Source organism: Camarhynchus parvulus, chromosome 2 (assembly GCF_901933205.1).
Source record: "Camarhynchus parvulus chromosome 2, STF_HiC, whole genome shotgun sequence".
In the NCBI taxonomy this organism is placed as follows: Eukaryota; Metazoa; Chordata; class Aves; order Passeriformes; family Thraupidae; genus Camarhynchus; species Camarhynchus parvulus.
The window spans coordinates 117,042,148-117,069,961 of NC_044572.1; the positions used below are offsets into that span (position 1 = coordinate 117,042,148).

At 43.6% G+C, this 27,814-nt stretch overlaps 1 protein-coding gene and 4 non-coding genes across 5 annotated transcripts in view; 1 reads left to right on the forward strand and 4 right to left on the reverse strand.

The window, feature by feature from the left end:
• DNAJC5B (DnaJ heat shock protein family (Hsp40) member C5 beta) overlaps positions 1 to 23,341 on the forward strand; it is a 33,386-nt gene extending 10,045 nt beyond the window's left edge. Inside the window, exons 2-4 of the mRNA XM_030943245.1 lie at positions 13,024 to 13,237; positions 17,475 to 17,649; positions 23,234 to 23,341. Of these exons, the coding sequence (XP_030799105.1) occupies positions 13,024 to 13,237; positions 17,475 to 17,649; positions 23,234 to 23,328 (484 nt within the window). The 3' untranslated portion in view covers positions 23,329 to 23,341. The remainder of the gene's footprint in view (positions 1 to 13,023; positions 13,238 to 17,474; positions 17,650 to 23,233) is intronic.
• Positions 1,740 to 1,828, reverse strand: TRNAY-GUA. Its single transcript is given in 2 exon segments — positions 1,740 to 1,775; positions 1,792 to 1,828. It is a non-coding gene; the product is annotated as a tRNA-Tyr (tRNA).
• On the reverse strand, positions 8,091 to 8,163 carry TRNAA-AGC. The gene has a single exon. It is a non-coding gene; the product is annotated as a tRNA-Ala (tRNA).
• Positions 8,490 to 8,578, reverse strand: TRNAY-GUA. The gene is given in 2 exon segments: positions 8,490 to 8,525; positions 8,542 to 8,578. It is a non-coding gene; the product is annotated as a tRNA-Tyr (tRNA).
• TRNAA-AGC lies at positions 9,263 to 9,335 on the reverse strand. Its single transcript has one exon. It is a non-coding gene; the product is annotated as a tRNA-Ala (tRNA).
• Positions 23,342 to 27,814: the final 4,473 nt, after the last annotated feature.

A 27,814-nucleotide genomic window follows, 5' to 3' on the forward strand; every position in this document is an offset into this window, starting at 1 on the left:
ATCCTCAAATAGTTGTTTAATTCTAAACAAGGCCTGAAATACAATCAGGAGACATAGCAATAAGAACATATTGCTTTGAACATCCTGACTACATTCATAATTCTCAAGAGCTATTGTAATTACCCTGGAGGAGAAGGGGAAGATGTGGGAAGTGTATGCCCCACAGATTGCCTCTAGGAGGAAAGATAAAGGATGTAATTAGGAATAGTTTCCAATAGATGGCTCTAGAAGTATGGAGAAGATAAGAATACTTGATTACAAATAAATTAGTCTCATGACCATCAGTTTTATCGTATCCTAAACCAGTGTTACAAAGTTTGACAACATGATAACCTTATCCCAGCCCCCAGAGGCGATAAACAGCACAACAAGAAATATTCAGAGCAAGTAAGATGTTATGTAACCCAACCCTGAGAACAGAAATTTATTTACTCTCAACTCGGAGAGTAAATAAATCAACATCAGGATTAGCTATTATTACAGTGATATAATGAATGCTTAAAAGAAATTTGTTTTAATGTACTCTACTCAGATTTGTCATTATCTCAACCCTTCAAGCCCAAAAATTATGTTGGGCACCAAAAAGGGCTGTTGTGGTTTAACCCAGCAGGCAGTTAAACCCTACACAACTGCTCACACACCCCACCACCAAGAGGGTCTTTGGAGGGAACTGGGAGAAAAAAGCAAAATTTGTGGATTCAGAAAAAGACAGTTCAAAAGGACAGAAAAGGAAGGGGGAAATATCAATAATAATAACAACAGAATGAGATAACACAAAGTAAGTGACATACAACACAATTGCTCAACACCTGCAGAGCAATGCCCAGACAGTTTATAAGAAGTGGGCCCCAGCCATCTTTCTCCCTAGTATATACTGAGCCTGATGTCATGTGGTATGGAACATTCCTTTGGTCAGCTGAGGCCACCTGTCCCATCTGTGTCTCCTCCCAGTTTCTTGCACCCCCCAGTCTCCTTGCTGATCGGATGGTGCAAGAAGCTGAAAAGTCCTTGGCTTTGCATAAACTCTGCTTACCAAGGTCTATAACAGGAGTGTGTAACCAACATTATTCACACCCTGAATCCAAAACACAGGTATTAGGAAGAAAATTAGTTCTATTATAGCAAAAAACCTATATAAACTTATATATAACAGGTACACAATTCTAAATGGCATCTATCCAATGAAGAGGAAAGTCAGATAATACCTTTTCTCAATCCAGAGGCCTTGCTCCTGGAGAAGTCCGGGATGCTGTCATCTACTTTACTTCCCAGGTTTCCTTACCCTTCAGAGGATAGGGGGACTCTCACCAAAAGGCCCTGTATCCAGGCAAGGATGAATGAAAAGCATTGGAGAATGCGGGCATCGATCCTGCTACCTCTCACATGCTAAGCGAGTGCTCTACCACTTGAGCTAATTCCCCTCCCTGCAGCCTCTCACCCAGCTCCTCTCCCCTCCCAGGCACCCAGCCCTGACCCAGAGTGCCCTGCACCCAAAGCCTGTGCCTCCCATTCATATCACTGTCACACCACCAACCAATCCACTCACACTCCTGCAGACAAGCCCCATGGTCAGAATCACCATCCCCTGCCCAAGGGCTCACCAAAAAAATGCCTTGCCTGGTTATCACAGCTTAGGCAAGAGCTCATGGCTGGGCAGCTCATTCTGGGGAGTGCCCTGGGCAGGATCAGAACAAGGCAGTGGTGCCAGTGTGGGATGTGTGTGAGAGGCAAAAGGTGACTCCTTCGAGCCGGAGTTGAACCAGCGACCTAAGGATGGCCGTGCCAGGGAGCCTACAGTCCTCCGCTCTACCAGCTGAGCTATCGAAGGAAGCATGGGAACATGCTCAGGGGACCTCACCCAGCACACACTCAGCATTTTTCCCAAGCTGCAGTGCAACATCATGCTTCTATTGCCACATCTTCCTTCAAACAGCCTCAGCTCCTACATCACACCTCCTTGCTCAACACTTTAGCCCATCACTCATGCAAACCACAAACAGAAATGCTCCAAAAGCTCCTTGGACATAATTTTCTTCATGAGCAGATAGACTGTCCTTAGGGCCATACAGAGCTCACCCATGTCCTGCTGCATTTTCTCTTGCTTCCCTTTCACTGTGCTGCCTTTTGCCCTCTTCCCAAGCAGATGACACATATATAGCCATTCTGCTTTGAAACCTCCTCTAAGTCAAAAGGCCATGTGTAAGTCCTCTGAACCTCTCTTTCTCTATATCCACTCTACTCATCCCATCCACACAGAGAAACCTCTCCATTCCTTGAGATTCTTGGTGGCACTCCACAGACAGTTCTCTTTGACTATTTTTCTGCTTAGAAGATCTCAAAATGGGGTACGATACTTTAGATGACTTTTGATGTTTATCAAGCAAAGAGGGAGAAACCTCTGTTAAATTGCCCATGGAGACCCGGATGTCATCTTATTCTTTGCATTCTGGATATACTATGAGCACCCACAGGTCCTGGCAAAGAGCCCTGTGTCCAAGCAAGGGGAATGAAAAGCATTGGAGAATGTGGGCATCGATCCCGCTACCTCTCACATGCTAAGCGAGCGCTCTACCACTTGAGCTAATTCCCCTCCCTGCAGCCTCTGATCCCGCTCTTCTCCCCTCCCAGGCACCCAGCCCTGCACCCAAAGCCTGGGCTTCCCAATAACCCCACCCTCACACCACCAACCTACCCACTCACTTTCCTGCTGGAGATGACTGCAGGCAAGCACAGTGGCAGAATCAACTTCCCGTGGCCAGGGTTTACCCAAAAATACCTTGGCCACTTATCTTCCCAACCTCAGGCAAAAGCTCATGACTGAGCAGCTCATTATGGGGAACTCCCTGGGCAGGACCAAAAGTCAGCAGTGCCAGTGCAGGATGTGTGCCAGAGCCAAGAGGTCACTCCTTTGAGCCAGAGTTGAACCAGCGACCTAAGGATGGCCATGCCAGGGAGCCTACAGTCCTCCACTCTACCAGCTGAGCTATTGAAGGAAGCATGTAGTTTTGATACCTCAAATATTACACAGTCATCCAATCATTCCAGTCTCACACCACTCCCTTGGATTTACATGACCCTCCTCTGCAGGAAATAAGAGACTTGACTTATTTCACATTGCATTTCAAGCCTACAACCCCTGGCCAGGATAGCCACAGCCATGGTGGCTCACTTGAAGCAATAATCCAGAACAGAAGGCACTATCACCATGACAAAGCAGGGACAACTGCAACCAAGGAAGTCACTGCAGAGGTCAGAGTGATGATCATGTCCAGTGACTGACAGGCAGGTCCAGACTGACAAGCCAGGGGTTAGGTCAATGCAGGGCATTCATCTGCATATCAGGTTTGGATCCAAGGTCACTGTGCCTTGATAGAGCTATGGCTGTGGCCATTACTGAGCTAGAGACCAGGACTCCTGATTTTCAACACAGAAAGAAAGTGAAGGCCCAGATGTGAACATAAGGAGAACTCCTGCGCTGATGGTTGGAGATGCAAACCCCACATGAGGCTGGTGAGGGCCATTCAGGCCTCTTCAGGCATTTACTGCCCACACAAGAAGTAATGGTCACCATGTGAGAGAACCAGCAACTCTCCACTACACCAGCAGATACCAACAGACTATCAGGGTCTTCTCTCTGCTCTGAGTCCATGATTGTGTTCTCAAAGCAATCAGTTTGAATGAGTCCTCAGGGCATCTCTATCTCCATTTTCTCCTCCAAGCAACCCTAAATGAGGGATCCCATCATTTTGCTCAAGATTTCAGCCAGTCAGATCACACCAACCTCCAAGCATGTAGACTCCAGGGCAGCATTCTTCTCCCACCATGCTGACCTGAGGAGGTGTCAGGCAGGTCCTGAGAGGGTGTTCTTGGACCATTTTTTCTGGGATAGCTGTAAAACATCAGGTTCCTAGAAGGCAGTCCTGGAGGCAAGTAACACTCAGGATACCTTTGGGCTAAATTAAGGCAAAACAATGCCAAACGATCAATTAGAAAATTTCATTTATCACAGCAGCAGTTTAAAATTTATTGTAAGTTGAATAAGTTTAAGCCTTATTATAAGTTGAATGGCCCATGGCAGCAGTGATCTAAACTTTTCAGAACAGCCAACAGGAGCAGCAATTTAAACTTTTAAGAAGAGGAAGAGAAGAAGAAAGAAAGAGAAGAAGATAGACATAGAGGAAAAGATCTGGATCACCAGCCAGGGTTCCAGTGGTGCCTCTGGTTCAGTTCCTTCGGGTGGTAGTTGCACACCCCACCCATCTCTGTTGTGCTATTTGTAGACTAACCCTCATGCACGCGCATTTTGTTATTCTCAAACTTTTCAGAAGGGGATTAGGGGCTTCATGGTTTCAATTCCCTTCACAGATGTCAGAGAGACAAGAGCAGTTCTGTCTGATACCTGGTTTTGGAGATAGTTACCCAAGATAAGGAAGCTGAACCAAGGAAAATGTTATTCTGCATTGAAAGATACTGTTTTCTAACTGCACCTTATCTCATCAGTATGGAAGCAGTCCTTTCTTCTGCTACCAAGTGTTTGAGACATTAACTCTTTTTAGGTTTTCATTGTCTCATAGGTGAGAAAAAACTAGAACCTCTGCTGCTTCAGTTGTGGCCTGTTGTTTTTCTTTCCTCCATTAATCACCACAGCAAAAGGCCTAACTGTTGAATCAATAACCTCCTGATAGGCATTTTGATAAGTGCTTGCTTATCTCCCACACAGCCCTTTCTTCTTCAAGATCTGCACAAAGCCACATTCAACAGCCTCACCTCAAAGGGCAAGTGCACCTGCTTCCAAGTGTCCTGGAGGCATTATTCTGAGCTCTTTGCACTTGGTCAATGACTGTCTTATACATGGAGGCCCAAGGATGGGCACAATATTCTGGATCCTTTCCATCATACTCAGAACAAAGTGAGAGAAATCATTCCTTCAGTTCACAGCCCATTTTGCCATGGACATAGTCCTAGACGCTGTGCTCCTCTTCGCAGTGCAGCTCCAGGCAAGAAGGAATGAAAAGCATTGGAGAATGCGGGCATCGATCCCACTACCTCTCACATGCTAAGCGAGTGCTCTACCACTTGAGCTAATTCCCCTCCCTGCAGCCTCTCACCCAGCTCCTCTCCCCTCCCAGGCACCCAGCCCTGACCCAGAGTGCCCTGCACCCAAAGCCTGAGCCCCCCTAATCAACTTTACTTTCACACTACCACCCACCCACTCACTTTCCTCTTAGAGGGGACTGCAGACAACTCCAGGGCTCTGAACCACTGGCTGTCACCAAGCGTTCACCCAAAAATGCCTTGGCTCATCATCTTCCCAAAGTCAGACAATGGCTCATGCCTGGGGAGCTCATTCTGGGTGTGCCCAGGGGGAAGTAGTGCCAGTGTGGGATGTGTGTGAGGAGCAAAAGGTGACTCCTTCGAGCCGGAGTTGAACCAGCGACCTAAGGATGGCCATGCCAGGGAGCCTACCCTACTCTACCAGCTGAGCTATCGAAGGAAGCATGGGAACATGCCCAGGACCTCACCCAGCACACACTCAGACAACCATTCACTTCCATACCACCTCACATATATCTGCATGACACTGTCCAGGAGGAAAAAAGAAACACTTGCCTTAGACCCACATTGCCCAGAAGATCTTATGTTAACAACACCAAACCAGGGCAGACCCAGCCATAGTGGCTCATCTCACATAAGACGCCTGAGCAGAAGTCATCACCAGGCACTGCAAGCAAGGAAGTCAGAGCAGAGGTGAGAATGATGATCATGTGTCCAGGGAGTGCCAAGCAGGTCCAGACTGACAAGAGAGGGTTGAAGTCAAGCAGAACTTCCATCTGCTCATCAGTGTATGTGTCAAGAGTCTTTGTGGCTGGATATATCCAAAGTTATGTCTCTAACTTAGCTAGTGATCAAGACTCCCATGGCGTAGCTTGGAAAGTGAGATTAATGTAAATAGAGTTCCTGGACCCATGGGTGGAGATGGAAGTCCCACATGAGGTCAGTTCAGGGCCTTTCAGATGTATTAGGGCAGGCAGCACCCCAAGAGATGTGATGTGTATCCATGGAAGGGAGCCTACAGCCCTTCACTCCACCAGCAGAGCAATGGAGGGACCCAAACAAGCTCTTCCTCTGTGACAGAGCAGTCAAAGCAATCAGCTTGGATGAGGCCTCAGGACACATCTTTTCAAGTCTCCCACAGCAGCCCAAGCTCAAGGATCACTGCAGCTGACTCAAGGGTTCAGCCATTTATATTACATCAACTTCCAAGCATGGAGTGCACAGCATTCCAGGACACTCTTCTTCTCCTGCCTGACTCGAGGAGGGAAAATATGCAATCTCTCCTGCTTCAGTTGTGGCCCACTGTCTTATTCTTCTTGCAATCACCACAGTAAAAGGTCTAATAGTTGAGTCAATAACCTCCTTAGAGGCATTTGAAACCTTCCTCTTCGCTCACCCAAAGCCTGCAGTTTGTGACCATCTGTCTTTCATGTATTATGATGGAATATTTTGGGTTGAAAAGAACTTTTAAAGTTCATGTAGTCCAACTTTCGTGCTGTGGGCAAGAGCCTCTTCCACTAGATCAGACAGCTTAAAAGCCCATCCAACCAGACATGAACTTTTGCAGGGATGGGGTATCTTCAAGCTCTCTGGGAAGCCTTTTCCAGCACCTCACCACTGTCATCATAAAGAATTTCTTTTAACATAATCTAAATCTACCTTGTTTTGTTTAAAACCATTTCTGCTTGTTCTCTCACCATAAGGCCTGCTAAAAAGTGTCTTTGTCTTTCTTATAAACCTTCTTTATCAATTGAAAGGTTGCTATTAGATCTCCCTGGAGCCTTCTCTTCTCCAGGCTAAACAGACCCAACTCTCTCAGTCTGTCTTAACAGGAAAGGTATTTCATCCATGATCAGCCCTGTGTCCCTATTCTGGACCAGCTCTAAGCATGTCTTCCTTATGCTGGGGAACCCATGGCTGGACACAGCACTCCAGGTGTGGGGTCACAAGAGGGTGACAGAGGGGCAGAACAACCCGCTGGCCATGCTACTTTTGATGTAGCTCAGCATATGACTGATTTTCTGGGCTACAAAGGTACATTGCCAGTTTACATCAAGTTTTTTCATCCACTAGAGCCCCTAAGCCCTTCTCCACACAGCTGCTCTCAATCCATTCCTCTCTCAGCATCTATTGATACTGGTGATTGCCCTGACCCAGGTGCAGGAGCTTGAAGACTTGTTTAACCTAATGAAGTACACATGGACCCACTCCTTGAGCTTCTTGAGGTCCCTCTGGATGGAATATCTTCCTTTAAGCATATAAATTGCACCACTCCCTTTGTGCAATTTAAAGTTGCTGAGGCTGCACTCAGTGCCACTCACAATGACATCATTAATGATTATATTAAATAGTATTGGTCCCAACACACACCCTGAGGGATGCCACTTGATACTTGTTTCCACTGGGATATTGAGCTGTTGACTACAGTTCTTTGGATGTGGCCATCCAACTCATTCCTTATTCGATGAATGGTCCATCCACCCAAACCCCCTGTCTCCTATTTAGTGACAAGGATGTTGTGTGGGATGATGTCAAAGGCTTTAGCAAAGTCTAGGGAGATGACATCCACAGCTCATTCCTTGTCCACTGAAGCAATCAGTTTATTGTAGAAGGCCACTAGATTAGTCAGTCATGATTTGTGCTTGGCAAAGCCATGTCAGCTGTCTCTAAACACCTCCTGTCTTCACATGTCTAGATGTATATTCTAGGAGGATCTGTTCTGTGATCTTAGCAGGGTGGCTCTCACTGCTTGGTGGTTCCCAGAGTCATTCTTTTTACCATATTTAAAAATTAGTTCGATATTTTGCTCCTCTCAATAACAGAGGACTTCACTTGAGTAGGCATAAAGGTGGGCAAGGCTACTGATGTAATCCCAAGTAAACAGGAAGGTAGAGATACCCCAGTCTACAGCCCTTGCTGCTCCTGTTCGTGTAGTTGCCTGCGTAGCCAGCTACAAAGAACTCCTAATAACACCAGTGGGCAGAGGGAGCCCTGACAAAGGGCCCTGTATCCAGGCAAGGATGAATGAAAAGCATTGGAGAATGCGGGCATCGATCCCGCTACCTCTCACATGCTAAGCGAGCGCTCTACCACTTGAGCTAATTCCCCAGCCTGCAGCCTCTCACCCAGCTCCTCTCCCCCCCCAGACCTGACCCAGCCCTGAGCCAGGGCGCCCTGCAGCCAAAGCCTGAGCCTCCCATTCATATCACTGTCACACCATCAACAACTCACCTGATTGTGTTCCTACTGGTTGTGATTCCAGACAACATCAGTGCTCAACATCAATTTCCTGACCAAAAATGCCTTGGCTGCTCAACTTCTCAACTTCTGTTGTCCTTGAGCTCAAGGACAAGAGCTCAAGGCTGGACAGACCTTTGAAGGGGAGCCCCTTGGGAAGGACCAAAAGGCATTGGTGCCAGAGCCAAAAAGGTGACTCCTTCGAGCCGGAGTTGAACCAGCGACCTAAGGATGGCCGTGCCAGGGAGCCTACAGTCCTCCGCTCTACCAGCTGAGCTATCGAAGGAATTGTAGGCACCTGCCCAAGACCTCACCCAGCACACACTCACCCAGCACTTTTGCCAAGCCACAGTGCGCCATCATGCCTCTATTACCACATCTTCCTTCAAACAGCCTCAGCTCCAACATCACACAACCTTGTTCATCTGCTCCATAACCTCTTTCAACATCATCTTCTACAGATTAACTTCTTCACAGCCACACAGCCAAGATATAGAGCTTACCTATATCCTGCTGCATTTTCCCTTCATTCCCTTTCACCCTTCTGTCTTCAGCCCTCTCCTCAAGTATAACGAAAAACAAAATGACAGCCATCCCTCTGTTCTCTAACAGAGTGTTTGAACATCATCTCTAACTCCTCTGAACTAAGTCTCTTTATGGAAACTGAAAGTGCTTACTCTCCTCAGTCTCTCTTTACAGAGAATTCCTTGAGTTCCCTCGTGGCCCTCCACTGAGGTTGCTCTGTTCCATTGATGTCCTTTCTGTACTTCCCTTGACACTTGAGAGCTGTCAAGCAAAGAGGGAGAAGATCAATTCCTCTGCCAAACTGCCCATGGTACTCTTGATACAACCCTGGATGTCATCCTCCTCTGTAAATTCAGGGCACACCTTGAATCTTCCCCCAGCCCCCAGAGAATAGATGCATCCCTGGCAAAGGGCCCTGTGTCCAAGCGAGGGGAATGAAAAGCATTGGAGAATGCGGGCATCGATCCCGCTACCTCTCACATGCTAAGCGAGCGCTCTACCACTTGAGCTAATTCCCCAGCCTGCAGCCTCTCACCCAGCTCCTCTCCCCTCCCAGGCACCCAGCCCTGACCCAGAGTGCCCTGCACCCAAAGCCTGAGCCTCCCATTCATATCATGCTCATACCACCAACCCATCCAGTCACAGTCCTGCAGGACAGCACCCATGGTCAGAATCACCATCCCCATGCCCAAGGGTTCACCAAAAATATACCTTGCCTGGTCATTTTCCCAAACTCAAACAAGAGCTCATGGCTGGACAGACCTTTGACGGGAAGCCTCCTGGGCAGGATCAGAAAATGGCAGCGGTGCCAGTGTGGGATGTGTGTCAGAGGCAAAAGTTGAGTCCTTCAAGCCAGAGTGGAACCAGCGACCTAATGATAGCTGTGCATGGGCACATACTGCTCATATCCTCTGATCCTTCATTGTGTTTTCATATCTGACCCTATAGAGCATGCTTTCCTGTCTTCAAAATATTGCTATCTTAATTCCAAAGCTTCCTCATCAGACCCAGCCCTGTGTCAGAGCCTGGCCTAATCTCACTTTTCAGCCTAAGCCTCTAGCTGGCAGAGGTCTTGAGTTTATTTCACTGACTTCATTTCCATAAGTGCCTTATCCATCTTGACACACTTATCCATCTTGAGGGATAGCTGTTTCTCTGTTTGCTGTCACTTTTCTCTCCCAAACTTGCTTGCTGCTGTGGAGGGCTGCAGTGGGCAGTGATCCTAAGGTGGTGAAGGAGAAAGCCATTCACCAAAATATAAATGGACATAAACCCGTGGTGTTGGTATAGGAAGTAGCCAACAAAATCCTTTGTTCATTTCACTCTCTACTTTTTTGTCTTCTTTTTTGTCATAATGAACCCTGTTTATTACCTAACTGGGAATGTCTCTTTTCCAGGGACCCACAGGCACACACAGTACCGTATAGCTAGTACTTTGTGTTATGTCACAAAGGTTTTGTCCTTACTTTTATTGTTTCTTGGGTTGGACCTAACAGAGTCCTTTGTCTCACTCATATGAATTGCACTACTAATATCTAAATCTTTTTCCCATTGCTAAATCATCTTCAGTTAGTCTACATCATCTCAGTGTGCAGAGAGTTGTTTTGGTAATGTAATCTTTTTAGTGAGAACATTTGTTCCAAAATCAAACTAAGAACACAGATTATCTTTTGTTATTTGCTGAAAGTAATCCTGTTAGTAGTGTAAAACAATATTAGGTAAAGTGAGAGTGCAACTAATGTGTTTCATCTTTATAAAGCTACATTCCGTTCAAATTTTTATTTTTTATAAGATTGTTTGGGATGTAGGTCAGCCAGAAGATGTCTTTGGGTCTCTGGGAGAAGAAAGAAAGGCGGGAAATTGATTGTCCAATCCCTGCAAACATTCATGGGTTTTTGAAAGTAATACTTCTCTCTTTTTTCCTTTTTTTCCTTTTGTTTTCTAATTGTTGGGGCCTGTTTTCAGGTAAGAAAAGGGATAGATTGCATAAGTTACTTAAATACTTGGATGACACATAATATCATTAGTCATGCAAGACTTAGCTTGCTTTTTCAGTTCTTATATTTCATTTTTATTGTGTTTAGGACACATATGAAACATGACCAAAATTTTGTGTTTAAGGTGCAATATGCACAGTGTATTAAATATGACTGAACACAAACCTATTCATGCGATTAGACATGTTTAAGGAGTTATTTATGACCTATGATTCTGCGACTTGAGTGCAAGAGAACTGAAGATATCATTGGCAGAAGCTGTTCCCAGGCTGATATCAGTCTTGATATTGGCAGAATGTCTTCCAGGCAGGAACTGTCATCAGGAACAAAGCAGTTACTTTTTACTGGAGGAGTAACCTATACTGGGACTTCAGAAGGAAATCAAGTAGGACTCTGCTCTGAGGTTAAATTTGTTAGAGGAAGTGTAGGCACACTGCCTTCACACCACAAATACTATTTTTGGTCATAGCAGTTATGGCTAGCTCTCAAAATATTTGGAGAGAATATTTACAAAAAGAAACGTAGCTTGGCTGTGATCCAATCAGCTTAAAACACAACTAAGTCACTTTTGATGCCACTAGAGGTCAGTACTAGTCATTAAATGAATGTCCTGGAGACTTTGCAAGCTCTTTACCGGGAGTGGTGATTTTTGAAAATATGTACTTCTGTCTATGCTCGTTGTGCAAGTGTGTGTGAGTTGACACTACCAGTGCTTCACAATGGTTGGAAGAAAACCCCTTCTTCTCGGTGCCGTGCTTCCCCAGTGCTGGGAGCCGAGAGTCATACACTGCACTTTTCAAGCTGTACCTCTCCTCAAATGCCACAGTGCTGAGTACAGTCAGGGGCAGAAAGCAGTGACAATCCCTGACTTAGTAAAGGCTTCCAATGGCATCAGCAGCCCAAACTAGTTGGCACTACTCCACGCTCACACCACACAGGGATTACTGCACTTAGTTCTGGGCACCCCAAAATAAGAAGGATATGGACCTGCTGGAGCAAGTCCTGAGAAAGGACATTAGGATGACCAGAGAGATGGAGACAGGCTGAGGAAATTGGTGTTGCTTGGCCTGGACAAGAGAAGGCTCAAGGGAGACCTTAGAGCACCTTCCAGTACCTCAAGCAGTCCTGTAAGAGAGCTAGAGAGGAACTTTTTGCCAGGGCATGAAGTGATAGGACAAGGGGCAATGGCTTTAAACTAAAAAGGAGTATGTTTAGATTAGATATTAGGAAGAAATTCTTTACTGTGAGGGTCACGAGGCTCTGAAACAGCTGGCTCAGGAAAGCTGTGGATGCTCCATCCCTGGAAGTCTTTAAGGCCAAGCTGGATGGGGCTTTGAACAACCTGGTCTAGTGGAAGCTGTCCATGCCAATGATGGGGGGCCAGACCAAGATGATCTTTAAGGTTCCTTCCAACCCTAACCACTCCATGATCCTATGAAAATAACCATTCTGTGATAGTTCCTATGATGATCCTATGACAATCCCCTTTTACTGCTTTGAGGATTGTCTCAGAAATGCAGCAGTGGGGAACTAGGCCAAAAGACAGGCACTTGAAACCGGGATTAACTCATTATGCTTTGCCACCTTGTGCTTCAAAAAGATGCTTCCTTTCTATTGTAATTCCTAACTGTGCTCTCCATCATCACTGTCTGGGCTTCTGCAAACACAGACACTGTTTACAACATTTTAATGTAGCTACTATTGATAGGCAATTGAACACAGAATTTCGTTTGCTATAAAGAAAATAATGTTGCCTGGATAAGCAGTGTGATCATCATGTTTTTAAACAACCTTTAAAAAAATCTTTATCTTTGCTAAAACCTGCTAAATGATGCAAATGAGTTGGCAATCATAATGCAACAAATGCCTGTGATTTATTATCATGTTGCAATCTGTGCTTTCATCATATATCACTGTCTACTTTAACACAGTAGCTGACTAGGTATCAATACACAAAGTTCATTCTCAGTGTAATAGGCACACCTCTTTCATCAAAACTTTCATGTTTGGTTCCTTTGTGTCACTTTTCTTCCACTGAGTACATCAGAGCTGGAAAAAAAGAAGGCTGAACACACAGTTCAAAATTATTATCACTCTATGAAAATATTTTTTGCAATGTTTTGTGTCTGTATACATGCACATATGCAGATGACTTATTTTCCTTCTGGTTTTTTTTTGTTTGTTTTTTTGTTTGTGTCTCATATTTAAGAAAACTGGCTCTGAAATATCATCCTGACAAGAATCCAGACAATCCAGAGGCTGCAGAAAAATTTAAAGAGATCAACAATGCTCATGCAACCCTGACTGATGTGTCCAAGCGAAACATATATGACAAGTATGGATCATTAGGGCTCTATGTGGCAGAACAGTTTGGTGAGGAAAATGTTAACACCTACTTCATGCTCTCCAGCTGGTGGGCAAAGGTAAGCTGTTATTCTCTTTTGGAAATCAGATGCTACAATGCACACTGACAATTGCATACAAAAGGAACCCCCTGAAAAATATGATCTCTCTACAGGCTTAAAAAATAGTATGATCTGACTCTAAACAAAAACTTAATGAAACAAAATTATCTGGAAAATCGACAGGGGCAGAAAGTAACATAAGCTCAGACTAGCACTAATATAGAAAATTTTCTCTTTTTTTAACCTGGTATATAATTATAGTACATGTTTTGTAACACTTTCAGACATTAATTAGATTTGAATCTAGTGCTCCAGGTTAATTTTGACTTTCTTTTCTGTAATGACTAAATAAAAATGACTCATTATTCAAACACAAGAAGTCCCATTTATGTGACAACCAATTAATAAATTATTAAGGTACAAGTTTAGCTGTCTTTTTTGCTATATATAGCACACAACGTAAGTAAGCAATAATAATACATAACACTATGATTATGTGCCTTGGTGATGGAGTGAGAGAAAGGAACCCAAAGAAAAAGTTAGAAGAGTGGAATGGAGGAAGGGAGTAGGACAGGAAGATAATGATACACCACAACCCTGCATATTGCTCAAGAAAAAACACAAAATGGGCTGCTCTAGTCATGAAGGAGTTGGGTTCATTTGTTCCCTTATCACATTGATGTCCTCTGATGTTTGCATATATCAAATTCAAGTGTTTCTGCAAATACTGAAATGTCACAGATATGCAACACACAGAATTGCAAATGCGTAAAATCCACACAGTTTCCATCCCACCTGCCTCCATCCACAGCAGCCCAGGAAAGCTCTCTGCTGGACTGTGACAGAATACACAGGAAGATGATCTGTACTGCTTGAAGCAATGTGGTGACAGTTTTTATCTGAGAAGTGTGGAATCCAGAATTCTCTGTTCAGCAAGGAACAGGCCAGTGCTGCATTGGTCCACATTGCCCTTTTAAGCTGGGAAGTCACTTGGGCACTTTGGGGGTCTTAGAAGCCATAATTTGACTCCTGAATCAGGATGAGGCAGAAGCTGCTCAAATGCAGAACAGTGCATGAAACCAATGAATAAACTACTGGTGTTTAAAGTAAACTTGCAAAGGTGCTGGCCCTCAGAGGCTGGTTGGAGGCTGCCTGCTTGCAGCTGCTGTAGCTGCCTCCTGCTGCAGACTGGACACCCCACTGTAGCTGCTGTCATCTCCTGATGGATCATCCCCCCTTGTCTTTGCTGTCCACCCTCTCCTTCTGCCTCTTTGTCACAGTTAGGTGCCCTCAGCACTGAGAGGGAAATAGTGTGGACTCCTTTAACAGTTTTTGGCAAAAATATTTTCTTCACTGATTCTTTTTTTTTTAAACTTCTATTTTTCTTTTATTTGGTGATCTTTAATGGAGATTTTATGGAGTATAAAATCCTCTGGGGTCATAAAATCAGGTACAGAAATAACCACTGTGGCTTTGACTCATAAAGAGAGCAGTGGGGAGTAGAGAGAAGCTCATAAGTCTCTAACAACTAAAGGAGAAATGTGAGGATTGCTTCAAGCAAGCTGTATCCCAGAGGTGAGACAAGACATGCTGAAGAGCAAAGTAATCACTGCTTCCTGGTTTTTAAGAATTTTTTACAAAAAAATTAAAATATGTATATAGAGTCATTTGAGGATTATCACCGATGGTCTCTCTATGTCTCCCCAATCCAAAGTCCTGCCACCCCCAAAGTATAAAGGGGCCACCAAGTGGTTTTCTTAGTTAGTTTGGTTGTGTTGTTTTTGTTTTTGTTTTTTTGCAAGATGGGCTCTCACTATTTCTCATTTGTTTTTAACTCATGCACAAATGCTGGATCAATTTGAAATTTTTATATTGGTCATCATAATACTAGTTGAGTCTGAGGCATAATCTGCAGATGACCTCTGGACTCCTAATTTCCTCCGTTCTGGTGGAGGACAGTAGGGACCAGAGCCTTGGCTTGTTATCTTCCTCATTGACTGCACACATTCCTCTTCTCAGCACACTCATACTGGGAAAATCTGACAGTTGCAAGGAGTTTTATCATTAGCAGCAAGGAAACTCAAATGAAAGGAGAAATGAAAAATGAAAATTACTGTTCTTTTTGAGAGTGCTAGACTTTTTAGCAAGCATATTAAATGGGGAACCTACAGACATGGGTAATAGGAACTCAAATTGCTTCTCCACTGGCAGGCATAGAGGTTGTTCAACTGTTTTAGCAAAAACCAATTCACCCGCTACCATGAAGACAGTTCATTGATAACATAAATAAACTGATTTATGATTTAACAACTATGATAATATAAGTACAAGAAATGTTGAAACATCAAAGGTATCATGAATAAATTCAATGTGTTTTTCCCTCTACACACTTCCATTCTGTTTTATTTTTTCATTCTATACATTGTGGTGATTTATTCTCCATTATGGCATAAATGATAAACAGTCAGATAACTTATTTTGGGAATTATGGCACCGTTTCAGGTGTCCATTAGAAGGAAAGCATTTTATGACAAAAAGTCTGAGTCCTTCTTCTCATTTAAAAGCATCTTGCTCACTCTAGACACATGCTTATATTAATATTAGGCATATAAATAGTCTTATTACCTTCAAAGATGCTCCAGCCAGCCCCCACTAACATTAGCTCAGACATGCATACACAATATTATTTTCATAGCTCCGTTGTCTGAATTTGACAATATCCTGACATTTGTGCTTGCTTACTTTCTTCCTCAAGCAGCATATTGTCTTAGGAACATAACAAATACTTGGCAGACTGGAAAACTGTCATGCTAAAGCCAGGCTGTACCTCCAAGCCATATATAGCTGGTAGCCACAAAGCTGTGCTGCTTTTACCCACACATTCAGAGAATTATGGAACGGTTTGGTTTGGAAGGGACCCTAAAGATCATCCAGTTCCAAGCCCCGGCCATGTGCAGAGAGACCTCCCACTAGACCAAGTTGCTCAGAGATTGATTCAACCTGGTCTTCAACACCTCCAGCGATGGGGCACTCACAACTTCTCAGGACAACCTGTTCCACTGCCTCACCACCCTCACAATGAAGAATTCCTCCCAAATATCTAATCTAAATCTACCCTCTTTCCATTTATTTCTACATATCAGCTCTGATTTGCTATCCAGGAATGTCACTTGCTTTCCTTTGCTCTAATACCACTATGTCCATGGAGATTTCTTCTGTGTCACAAACATCTCCATGTAGTCCTGGATCTACCTGGGGTCAGGAGCCAGGCTGCTGTCATGTTCCCATGGAGCACAGACTGGCAATGCCAGCCTAAAGGCTCCCCTCCTACATGTCCCTTGCTGTGATGCAGCACACACTTGGACATCTGGGGAGCTGTGCTGTGAACCCAGGAACTGACTTCATCTGAAGGAAGAAAGCTCTGTAAATTTAAATTTTCTGGCTCTTGAGTCTTTCTAAGATCTCTAGTCTTGGTCCCAGGCAATTGTGTTGGCTCTCCTAAATCCTCTATGCTTTGTGCCATGGGGACAAGAGTGATCAAGGTGGGAACTTCCTACTACCTGAGTCCCCAGATCAAGAAACCATAGTCTGAGGACTATAATTTAGGAGATGTCACCTGTGTGGTTCCGCACAGGCTAATGTGGGGGGGGGGAGAGAGAGATATCCATAATGGGCAATTCAAATACTCTTATGGCTGAAACTTCCCCTGGAAGGGCTTTTAACTTCTCTTTGACTGTGTGGGGAGTCCATAGCAGCTACATCCAGTCCTAAACTGGATGCCTTATTTCAGTGCCCAAAATTATGTGGGATGCATCTGGGTCTTTGCTTCTTTTTCTCTCAGCTTTGCTATTGACAAGAGCTTGCCAGTAAATAAGTGTTTGCAAAAATGATCTTGGGCAAATGAGTCATTTTAAAGATGCAAATGAGTCATGTTAAGGTGGGTAGGGTTTTGCATACTGCCTGGAGGGTTTTTCTGAGGACCATCAGCAGAACAACAGACTTTGAAACCTTGAGCATGTGGGGGCCTGTTGGTTGGTGTCTTCTTTGTGGATTTGGTCCTTAGTGACAAATAGGAGGTTGTGGGTGAGGAGGGCTTTGAAGATCTGGCCCTTGTTCAGGCACTGGGACAGCAGGTGGACTCCTCTGAGTGCCAAGCACTTAGGAACCAGAATTCTGCCTTCAGCAGTAAGAGACAGCCACAAGTTTGGGGAAGGTCACTGCTAACAGGACTTTCCTCCTGCTGTGTTTAACCCAGGGCCTGTTTGCAGTCTGTGGTTTGCTGACTGGCTGCTACCTTTGCTGCTGCCTCTGCTGCTGCTTCAACTGCTGCTGTGGAAAGTGCAAACCAAAGGCACCCGAGGGGGAACAGCAGGAGTTCTGTGTGTCTCCAGAAGATTTGGAAGAGCAAATTAAGAACGACATGGAAAGAGGTGTGTATTGTAGGGGCTTACTGTGAGGCAAAGCTGTTCAAAACAACCTTTAAAGCCTGTAGTCCAGATGTTCTGCTCACAATGCTGAGGCTGCTTCCAGACTTCAGTGGAGACATGCCAAGTCACTCTAGCTAAGACCACATCCAAGTGAACCTCCCAAATTATGTATTAATGCAAAACCAAACTTATGGCACTTACAACTAAACACCTCCTCTATCTCTTATGAGACACACAATAAATGTCTTAGGGCTCATTTTAAGAGACAATGTTCACCCTCTAGCCCCCATGACCACATTCCTTCATATCCTTCATACATTAGGCTCTGCTGGACTGGTGCCTGTCACATCTGATTTGCCTGAATAAGCTGTCATTCAGACTTTAGTTCTGTAAAATATATCCCTGCTTGTGGTGGATATTGTACCCATTCAAGAGAAGGCTTCAAGAAAAGATGCCAAGTTTCCAACAGTAAGGTTGCGCAGTAACCCAGGAGAGTATGCATGGGAGCTACCACGGTCCTGTCCCTCTCCCATCCAGCCCCCAAGCTTCTCACTCTCTTCTGCAGCAGCAATTCTACCTTACTCAGGCCCTGGATAAAATCCAAGTGTAAACTAATCCTCTCGAAAACGTCTGTAGTTCCTGGCCCATTTAATTCTCTGGTGTGCTTCATGGTGGAGCAGGCAAGTGCTAACTTAGGGGCAAGAGGAACAGGGAGCTTAGGAGCCAGGAACATGGGCCTGTGGCAAGAGAATGACCTTCACAGCAGGTCAACCTCTTTTTTTTTGGCTTTGTTGCGTTCCCCCAGCTGCACGTTCAGGTTTTGGCTATGCCAAGGGATAGCCAAAGGGATGATGGAGGTGATTTCCTAATGTGGCACTTGCATGGGATGCATGCTCTAAACAAAGAGTCCTGTCCCAGTGTGCCAAAGAGGGGCAGTTTTGCCTTCATATTCAGGGGAAGCAGAAACATCTCAAACTGGATAGATATGTACAGGGTGAGAGATGCAGTGACTCCTGCTCCAGCAATAAGAACCCAAGGTACCAGGGAAGGACTGAAGACACATTTCAGTTGCAAATGTATATAAACTATGATTAAGATTATGGGGTTTTTATGAGGAAGGACCTAAGTCAGCTCACTCATTTTCTCTTCCATTGTTATGGAAGATCTTATACTGTTATATTCTTATGTTTATTATGCTTAAAATAGCACTGCCAGATTGCAAATGTCATGTTCCCTGAGCAGTAAGAAATATTTCCCCCCCAACTTTTCACACAAATTTACCCTTCCATAAATATGTAACAAAACACTTGTAGTAGTTGAAACAAATGCTATTTTTGTAACTGTTATGCCAATGTGTGGTGGTGTTTTTAAACTGATTTTGCCTAGAGGCATATCAAGGTAAACACACTCAGCTGAAAAATTGATCATACTTAATCAGTCTCTGCAAAGGCAATAAAAACTGCTTGTGAAAAGTTTATAACCACAATACCTTGAGACAAATCTAATAAACTTTACGACAATAGACACCTGAAAAGTGCAAATCTAAAATGGGTCTTGTTCCTCATGAGTCTCTGATACCAAAGCCAAGTCTAAAGTAGAAGGATGGACCTTTGAAGAATCAGAATGTTTAATTTCTGCCTGTTTTCTTCATTTGTTTATTTTTAATTTGGTTTATATGTATTTTAATTCTCCCTCAAAATCCAGAACAAAATTCCCCAGTGGCAGAAAAGAAATTGCTCTTTTGGTATTAGTATTCTTTAATTTTAGGCCCCCTTGACATGCCTTTACTCCCACCAAGTCCCACTGAGGCCAATTTTAAAAATTAATTTTAAATGCTTAGCAAAGTACCAGTCTGAAAAAATAACATAATATGGAATTTCATGTTTTAGGTATCTGCAAGACAATATTAAATACTTAGGTAGGGTCTGAAGAAAACTAGATCTTTATACCTTTCCTACCCCCCTCTTCAGTCTTGCTACATTTTCCTCCTAATCAAAACCAGCAAGTCTCAGTAAAGCAGAATTCTCTTGATTTTAAAAGAGAGCAATGTATAAGGAATATAAATAAAAGCTTTATGACAAAGAGTAACTTGAGCATCTTTTCTGCAGCTGAAAGGAAAACAGACTATGCATTTAGGAAAAAAAAAAAAGAATGACAACCAGATCAAAGTGTGCTTCCTCCCTTCCTTCTTCCCTTGTCGTCCCAACTTCAGGCATGCTGGCCAGAAAGACACAGCTGACTTTTAGAATAGCAAAGAGTGTGCACTTTTGAATGTTGAGCTATATAAATTGATATCATGCCTTCCTTTAGGTAAATAATAGAAATGTTCCTGTATGTAATTCAGAAACGAACTGTGTAATTCAGAATCACTTGTGCAGCAGATTTAATTTTGGAAGAGGAGATTCTATTAGGATCCAAGTTCTTTGCATGCCCTCTGAGCACAGACTGAGCATTCCAGCCAGTAATTTATTGCTTTGCTTCCTGCTGTCCCCAGCATCTACAGTATTGCTAACCAGAACTTCTCACTGAGGTCAAAATGTAGATTTTTTAAGCTAAGGCCACACTAAAAATATCCAAATATTTTTAATTAGCCATTTCTTTTCTGAGGAATGCATCATTGATAAAGCATCAAAATTCTTAATGCTACAAAGCTCTGAGACTGAGCCCTTAGCAGTTGTGCTCAGTGGGAGCTGCCTGCTACTGGCTGCACTGCCCAAAGGAGTTGAGATTTAGACCTCAACTAAAATGTCAAACTGCCATGTCAAACTGGCATGACTATAATAATTTTTCAGTTCCTCACATTTCTCAATAACAAAATTAAGGTTTTACACAGTTGATTTCATTCGTCAAACTAACATACCATAAAATGTAATTATTGTTGAAAAAGAAAGAGGTGTGAGGCCAAAGGTTCAGTGATCCATTCCCTAAAATGTAAGAGCAAAGTGAGTTGCCACTGAAATCAACATAATCATGCCAAAGGCTTCAATTCTGTTGATTTGCTATTTCTCTAGAAAAAGAGAATTTCTAGGGGAATTTATATTCCCCTAGAAGAAGGGTTTAGTCAAATAAATGTCACTAGCTCTAGTGCTCTGCTAGTTCAATGTCTCCCTTGAGAGCCTCATTTTACAGCATGTTTTCCAGGGGTAAGATGACCATCAGAACTAAAGGAAATTAGGGCCTTGCAAGCTCTGGTATACGCTTAGCTTACAAGGATTTCTCCTCATAATTATTGATTCGTTACAGAAGACTCTGACCTAATACAGAGCAGAAAACCAAAAATTAAATGTTATGTTTGGGCTATTACATTTTAAAGATGACATTTTTCAGTGTTTCAGATCAAACATGACATTAGAAAGGTGCAAAATAAGGTAATCTGTGGTACCCTGCCATGATGTTACAGGTAACCTGTCAAAATGCACTGGCAGAGGGAAGTATCACTCGCTTGTCTGCAGCACAGACACGTGCAACACTTCATCACTTTCCCACACACACGGGGCAGGTTGACAGATTTTGCTTCCACTGAAGTGGATGGCACAACTTTTGTTAACTTTTGTGTTCCCGGAGGAGGTGGCATTGGAATTTGGATTGCCTTTGTACTTCAGGCTGTAATGATGCACTCAAAGCAGTTTGGCAGGTCTGCTCTCTCCTGTTCAGTTATCGTTGTAAGAACAAAGAAAGGCATTTCTAGACCAACTTTTATTTTACAGAAAATGAATTCTGGGAGAGGAAAAAAAAAGGACAAGAATAAAAGAACCTGAGTAGAAAAAATACTTTCCCAACTCAGAAGCAAAAAGTTTTTATCACTTCATTGTCTCCTCCACACTCCATATGATACAAATGTAGGCGAACAGTGAGCAGGAGCTATCTATAGAAGGCAGTTTAAACTGTGAATTCTGCCTCACCTCCATTCTGCAGCTTGCCATTAGCAGACTATATTTGTACAGTTTATTATGCTATGGGTCCCGGTTCTGCTAAAAAACCCTATAATAAATCTTAGAAGGGTGCAAGAAGCAAAATGCTTGGTGAGGGTGTCAGCTAAGAGCTGTCTGCAGGTCAGCTGCAGGCAACGCGACAGATTTGCAGTGGGTCCTGCTCTCCTGTTGCACACCTGGGTATCACAGCAAAATGAACTGCTAATCTCTGCCCTCCATCAACAGTCTTCCCAGAAAATGAACAACTTGGAGGCAGAAGTGGGTGGGAGAGAATGCTGCTCAGAAATCTAGAAAACACACAGCAACTTAAAAATGGATTGGAACTGCCAAATTAATATGAGCCTGAGCTGAGCTCAAAGCATTAATTACTCATATACTTTTAGAAGTTATGAAACACGTCTGTGTTTGACCTTGCCTCTAAATATGGAATTGCCCATACAGAGAAGCTGCTTGGCATTTAATCATTCTTGCCTTTCACCTTGACAGAGTCAAAGTTGTTCTACCCCCACTGAGTGGAAGCCGTATGGCATGCAATTAGATTCCTGCTCTGGGTTAAGTTACTCCTGTACATTACATCTTTTGCCCATGATTCATCCCATCAACTGTCGTGTAAACAGAAGGAAATGTCAGATGAGATTTTTTCCCTGAACATTTGGTCATTTGGCAAAAAAAGTCATAATTTGTATTCAATTACTGTGAAGACTCTGTTAGTATCAAGATATAGACAGTCCAAAGTTTTCATATGAAACATTTCACTAAGATGGCTGAAATTGTAAAAGTCAGTCTCCGAGACTTGAGTACTTCCCTCCCTCCAAAAAACATGTGGGTTGGAAAGAGGCCCAGGAGAAGGGCAACCAAACCTTTTTCTTTATCAGATGGAACACAGTAGCCATCAAGGAACTCTGTAAAGACTTCGCTTCTACTTTCCTCCACTCTACAACGAATGATTTTTTATAGATATATTGGAAAAGCAAACACAAAATTGCATGGAGTGAGAAAGTACACAGCATGAAGGATTTATAGAGTGATAATATGAAGTTTTGGCAGTTCCAAATTCATTAAAATAGTAATTCCCAGAGTCCTATTGCATATACGTTACATAAGACTTCAAATTCAATTTAACATTTTTATTTAACTAGCTGGCTTTCAGGATAGATATGATTCTCCCCTCTCAAGTGTATTACTATTACTGCTCATGTATTTTTTCCTTTTAACTCTCCTCTTTCTTTACTGTTAACTCTGCCTTCTTCAAGACTCATTTCTGTCCCATTCTCACAAACACTGTCAAGGTTAATGCTTGCTGACTCACAACAGCGCTGATTATATTCAGCCATTTGTAGGAACAAGCACTTGCTATTAGAACAGGCAGGAACCTTTAGCCTGCAAGCTCTGCAAAGCACCAGGCACAGCAAATGTCCAGTCCAACAGCAGCAGCAACACCCAGAAATCTGCCATTGTATGAGGACTAGGAGGAAGAGCATTTGTAGACTTGGTGTGGGCAATGTCACCTTGTTGGTACCCACACAGCTGTCTGTGAAATCAAATTAAGCTGTAACCAGAACAGCAAATGAAATGTTGTGGTGCTAATAAGAAATCTGACTTTGGTAGCAAGTGAAGGGTTCTTCAAGTAATCTTTGTTGTCCTCTCCAATTTAGATGGAGAAACTCCTATTATGCTTCAGCCAACTAACGTCACTGAGAAGACACAACTGATTGGGGACAGCCACCGGAGCTACCACACTGAGTCCTAGGGGCAGGCCAGGGACCTGCTGAACTTCTCACTGACTCTCACAGTGAGAAAAACATGAGATAAGTTCTGCAGCCTGTGCCCATAGTTGTCTTTAAGCTAATAAAAAGTAACCTAAGAGTAATTTCCTACCGAGGCAGAATCTCGCTCTATGCTACTTCCAAGAGGTTGATACCTGCACTGTGTACGGAGATACCCATGGCCTGTACAGAGCATGCTGGTCTCTCACAGCTTCAAATTGTCTTTTCCTCTAATAATGTTCCCTTTAGGATAGCTGGTCTTCTCCCCGCCTGCATCTGTAGTTTCACGCCCCAGACACAGTCCTGAGTCCCTTTATGGACACACTGGCTGTCCCTCCCTGCCCCAGGAACCTTCCCTGGATGCAGCAGTTTTGCTGGATGGGAAACAATCCTGTGAGGGAGCCCCAGAAGTGCTCTTTAGCAGGTCTCAGAGAGAAAGTTGCTAGCAAGACAGATGGGGCTCTCCTTCCCAAAGTGCTCTTTGGAGGGCAGCTAGTGGCTTGCTGGGACCCAGCTCTGACAATTATAAATCCTGAGCCAAGACAAAGTGCTAGGAGATTTTTCTGATGCTTGTTACAGTGCAGGTCACTCTAAATCCAGGAGCCTCATCCAGAAGCACATGTAGGCTCTGTTATCTTCCCCAGCAAAAGCTGCAAACCCATGAGACAAACTCTGGGCTGTCCCAGAACCTCTCTTCTCCTCCCACAGGCCTGTGGCAAAGCTCCTCCTTTTGGTTCCCAGCCAACAGCTTTCTGCCAGCTGGCTCACTGCACCGTGCCCTTGGCTTGTGGCCCTGCTGCCCTGCTGGCTCTGGGCTGGGAGCCATCACACCAGCACAGGCACTGGGGCTGTGGGAGCAGCAAGGACTTGGCAGGCAAAGCAAGCAGCAAAGGAGTGACCGTCCTCCTCAGCAGCTCATTGGGGTAAGACTGAAACCTCCCTTCTGCGCCAGGCACAGGGGCTTTAAGAGCACATGGCATGATTTTAAATAAAGAGGCAGAAATGAGGTGTATGTTCAGGTGCACCACTGCACAAATCAGTGGAGATACATGTGGGCATGGCTAAAGGAAGCATGAAAAACTTAGGCCACTAATTTGTAAGAGCTAAAGGAATACCTCTTAAATCTTAAGCTTAGCACCTCACTGGTTTGACATAGTAGTTTAAGCCTGAGGCAGCAGAATTTCTTCTTATTGATCATTTTACATCAGTCATTGTCAGTTCTGTGTATTTGCTATTTTTGCATGCTGTGGTCTAAAGGGGGGGGGATCACAGTGTTCCACTAAATTATACAGACTTGTGAGTATATAACTAGCTGAAAGTGTTGTTTCCTTGCTTAAAATTGGATCCCACAGTTGTGAAAGATTAGTACCTTCCTTCTATTCTCACCTTTGACATCAAATGTCATTCAGCTAGATATATTGGGAAAAGAATGTGTTTTATAGAACCAGCTGTAGCTCCAAAGTCAAGACATACTACTTTCAATGTTTCTTAAAAAGTCCCATAACACAAGGATATTTTCAAGACCATTACTTCCTGTTCCAGTTATATATCTGTTCTCGGGCTGCAGGCACTGGGGACAGCCAACATGCACACTGCCCTTAGAAATGGCCCTGGTTTTCTGCTTCAGAAAAGAGGGAAGATGCTGGCCTGGCCAGAGTGCACAGGCACTCTCTTCCTTCATACCCACAGGCTCCTCTTTGTCCTCAGTTGCAATGATTTTGGAAAACACCCGTGTGTACATAATTCCAGACCGCCATCCTACCTGCCCATTGAGGATGTGCCCATCCAACCCAGCAGTGCCAGGAGAGGGGGCTGGTGCTACCATCCTGACACTGAGGAATCATGACCCCAGAGGCTTGTCTTTCCAGAGGTAGCCCAGTGCTGCACATCTTCCCATCAGGGGGATGGATCAGACAGCACTGGGGTGCTGTGAGATGGGCAGAGCCCAGAGACTGGGCACTCCTCTTTTGGCTTTCTCCACTATTCCCCTTTTCAGGGTGTTTGTTCTGGCATAGGATGTTATCCCCAGTGAAGGAGTAGGGAGAGCACATAGTACATGGCAAATGTGCAGGTGAAGTAATTTCCTAAGTTTCACTGTCTGGTAGAGAAATATAGTGTGAAAATGTCTAAATGTTACCCAGTGACTATTTCCAGCAGAGAGCTGAAAGAGGCACTGGGAGAAAAGTCTGGTCTAAAGTTATGTTTTGTATGTAGAATCCTTTCCCATGTGAAATCCATCCTTGATTTCAACAACAGCTACAGAGCAGGCCTAAAGCCAGGGAGGAAGAAGCAAATCCCATAATAGCAAAAGCAGTTGGGGAATTTTCTCACATGCAACACCTCTGATGGGTCTAGAGGGCCAGAGCCAAAATTCACCAAAACCAAGGAAATTTTCTCCATGGGCTTGAGATGTACCGTAAGTCATGTGGTTCTTATTTACACTTTCTAAATGAGAGCCTTTTCTTGGGAAAGATTTATGTCTGGATCTCACAGTGTGAAGCAAAGATGGACAAGCTGCTGCATGTTTTACAGACACGGGGTTCTGTATAGAAGAGCCACAACGCATTAGTTAACGTGTCAGTTAGCAAAAAACCTCACAAGAAACCAGTGACCAAGCCTTTGAGGGGGTTGTCCAGGACCTGCAACTTAAAGATTTGAGTGTCTGAACTCATGGTTTAATTTCAAATAGGTAACTTAGTTTTTAAAGTACCAAAGCATTTGTGTCTCTCATTGATGTGAAGATCAGTATTCTGAGGATATGTGGAGATAAAATGATGAAGGATTTCAGGACTTAGCTCTTCAATGTGCTTTTACTCTGTTTGCTTTTCAGAAAAGTTCCTAACATGAACACATGCTAACATTATCTGCTTTTGTGTACAGTTCAGTTGCACACACAGAAATCTTCTCAAAATGTACATATTCTTGATTTTTTTTTCTGTTTTGCTACATTTATTTATATGTAAACTTCATGTATTCAAATCTACCTTGGCTGTCAATCACTCTGACTAATAAAGATTGTATGTATGAGTTGTAGCACTCCCTTTACCTTGCCACACTATCAACAACTTCATTCCAGTAACAGCTAGAGAAGCTGTTGAGACGGCTGGCCCCAGTTATGGCTTTGCTCCCTGGCAAGTGTCAAATGACAGCTCAGGGTTTCCCCGAAGAGGAACTTGCTCTTGGATTGCAGCAGATGTGCCCACCCATGCAAAGCAGCCAGAGCCATGGCCTTACATTGTAAATCCTTTACTTAATGCAGAATGCTTGTAAAAGAAATCATCAGTGTGACAAAGTGATGTAAAACAGTAGTTTCACTGGAATCAACATCTCTAAGGAACAATTTCCCCCAGCAAAAGGTGTGTGCAGAGAGGGGAACCATGGTGCTGCTGAGGACAACAGCAGACAACCTGAGACATCCAGCACCTCACTCTGGGGTTTTGCATCTGTTCAAGAGCCAGCACAGAGTGCCAGATAATCTGGGCATGCTACAAGACAGGAATATTTGTCACTAGGTTGGTATCCAGCCTCTGTGACCACAAAAGCCCAGGCATTTGAAAAATGGACAAAGGGCAGCTGTTTTGGCTGTATGTATTCTCAAAGATCTGTTCCTTTGTGTGCTTAGACATTAACACGTACCCAGATTCACTCAAAGCACCAAACAGAAGAGGCAGCATAGACAATTTAGGTGTACCATCATGTAACTAGTTATTTAGGTAGTTTGTGCACTTTTACTCTCCACAACAAGTTTGTGGGATAAGCCACAATGCTTAATACAAAAAACTTCAGACATAATTGTATGTCACTTAATTTGATTGCCTACCTTGTATAAGAATTAATACCGATATGATTTCAGTCAAAAATAATTATATCTCTGCCTCTTTGTAGAATAAAATCACTAAAAAGAATTGAAGAAGAATGCTAAACTGAGCACAGTTAAAATTACTGATTTTTTTCCTGTGTTATCATTTCCTGTAGAAAAGAGTGTGCTGTTAGAAACCAGAGAGAAAGACCACAGATGACCACAACCCCTTTCCTTCCCTCCACAAACTGAAGTCACTTCCCTCATCAGATCTGGCTTTTCCTTTCACTTTGAGAGATGAATGGGTAGAGAGTTTTGTACAAGAGGACTCAGTCCTTCATGCCAGTTTCGCCTATCCCAAGTTGGGAAGGCAGTAAGACAAGACAACTTTTAGGTGTGGTAGCTGACACCTATAATAGATAGACCCCATAAGGACACACAATTTTCAGCTAAAGGAGAGAGTTGGTACATGCTAATCTTAGAATGAGTTGGGTAGGAAGGGACCTTAAATATCATTCAGTTCCAACCCCCAGCCATGAGCAGGGATGTGTCCTGTCCAGCCTGGACTTGAACACTTCAGTTGGCTGGATAAGAAAATGTGTTCCTTTTGTGGCAGTATATACAGATACAGCCTTATGCTGTAAAAACAGTGTCTAGACATTTGGAAGAGA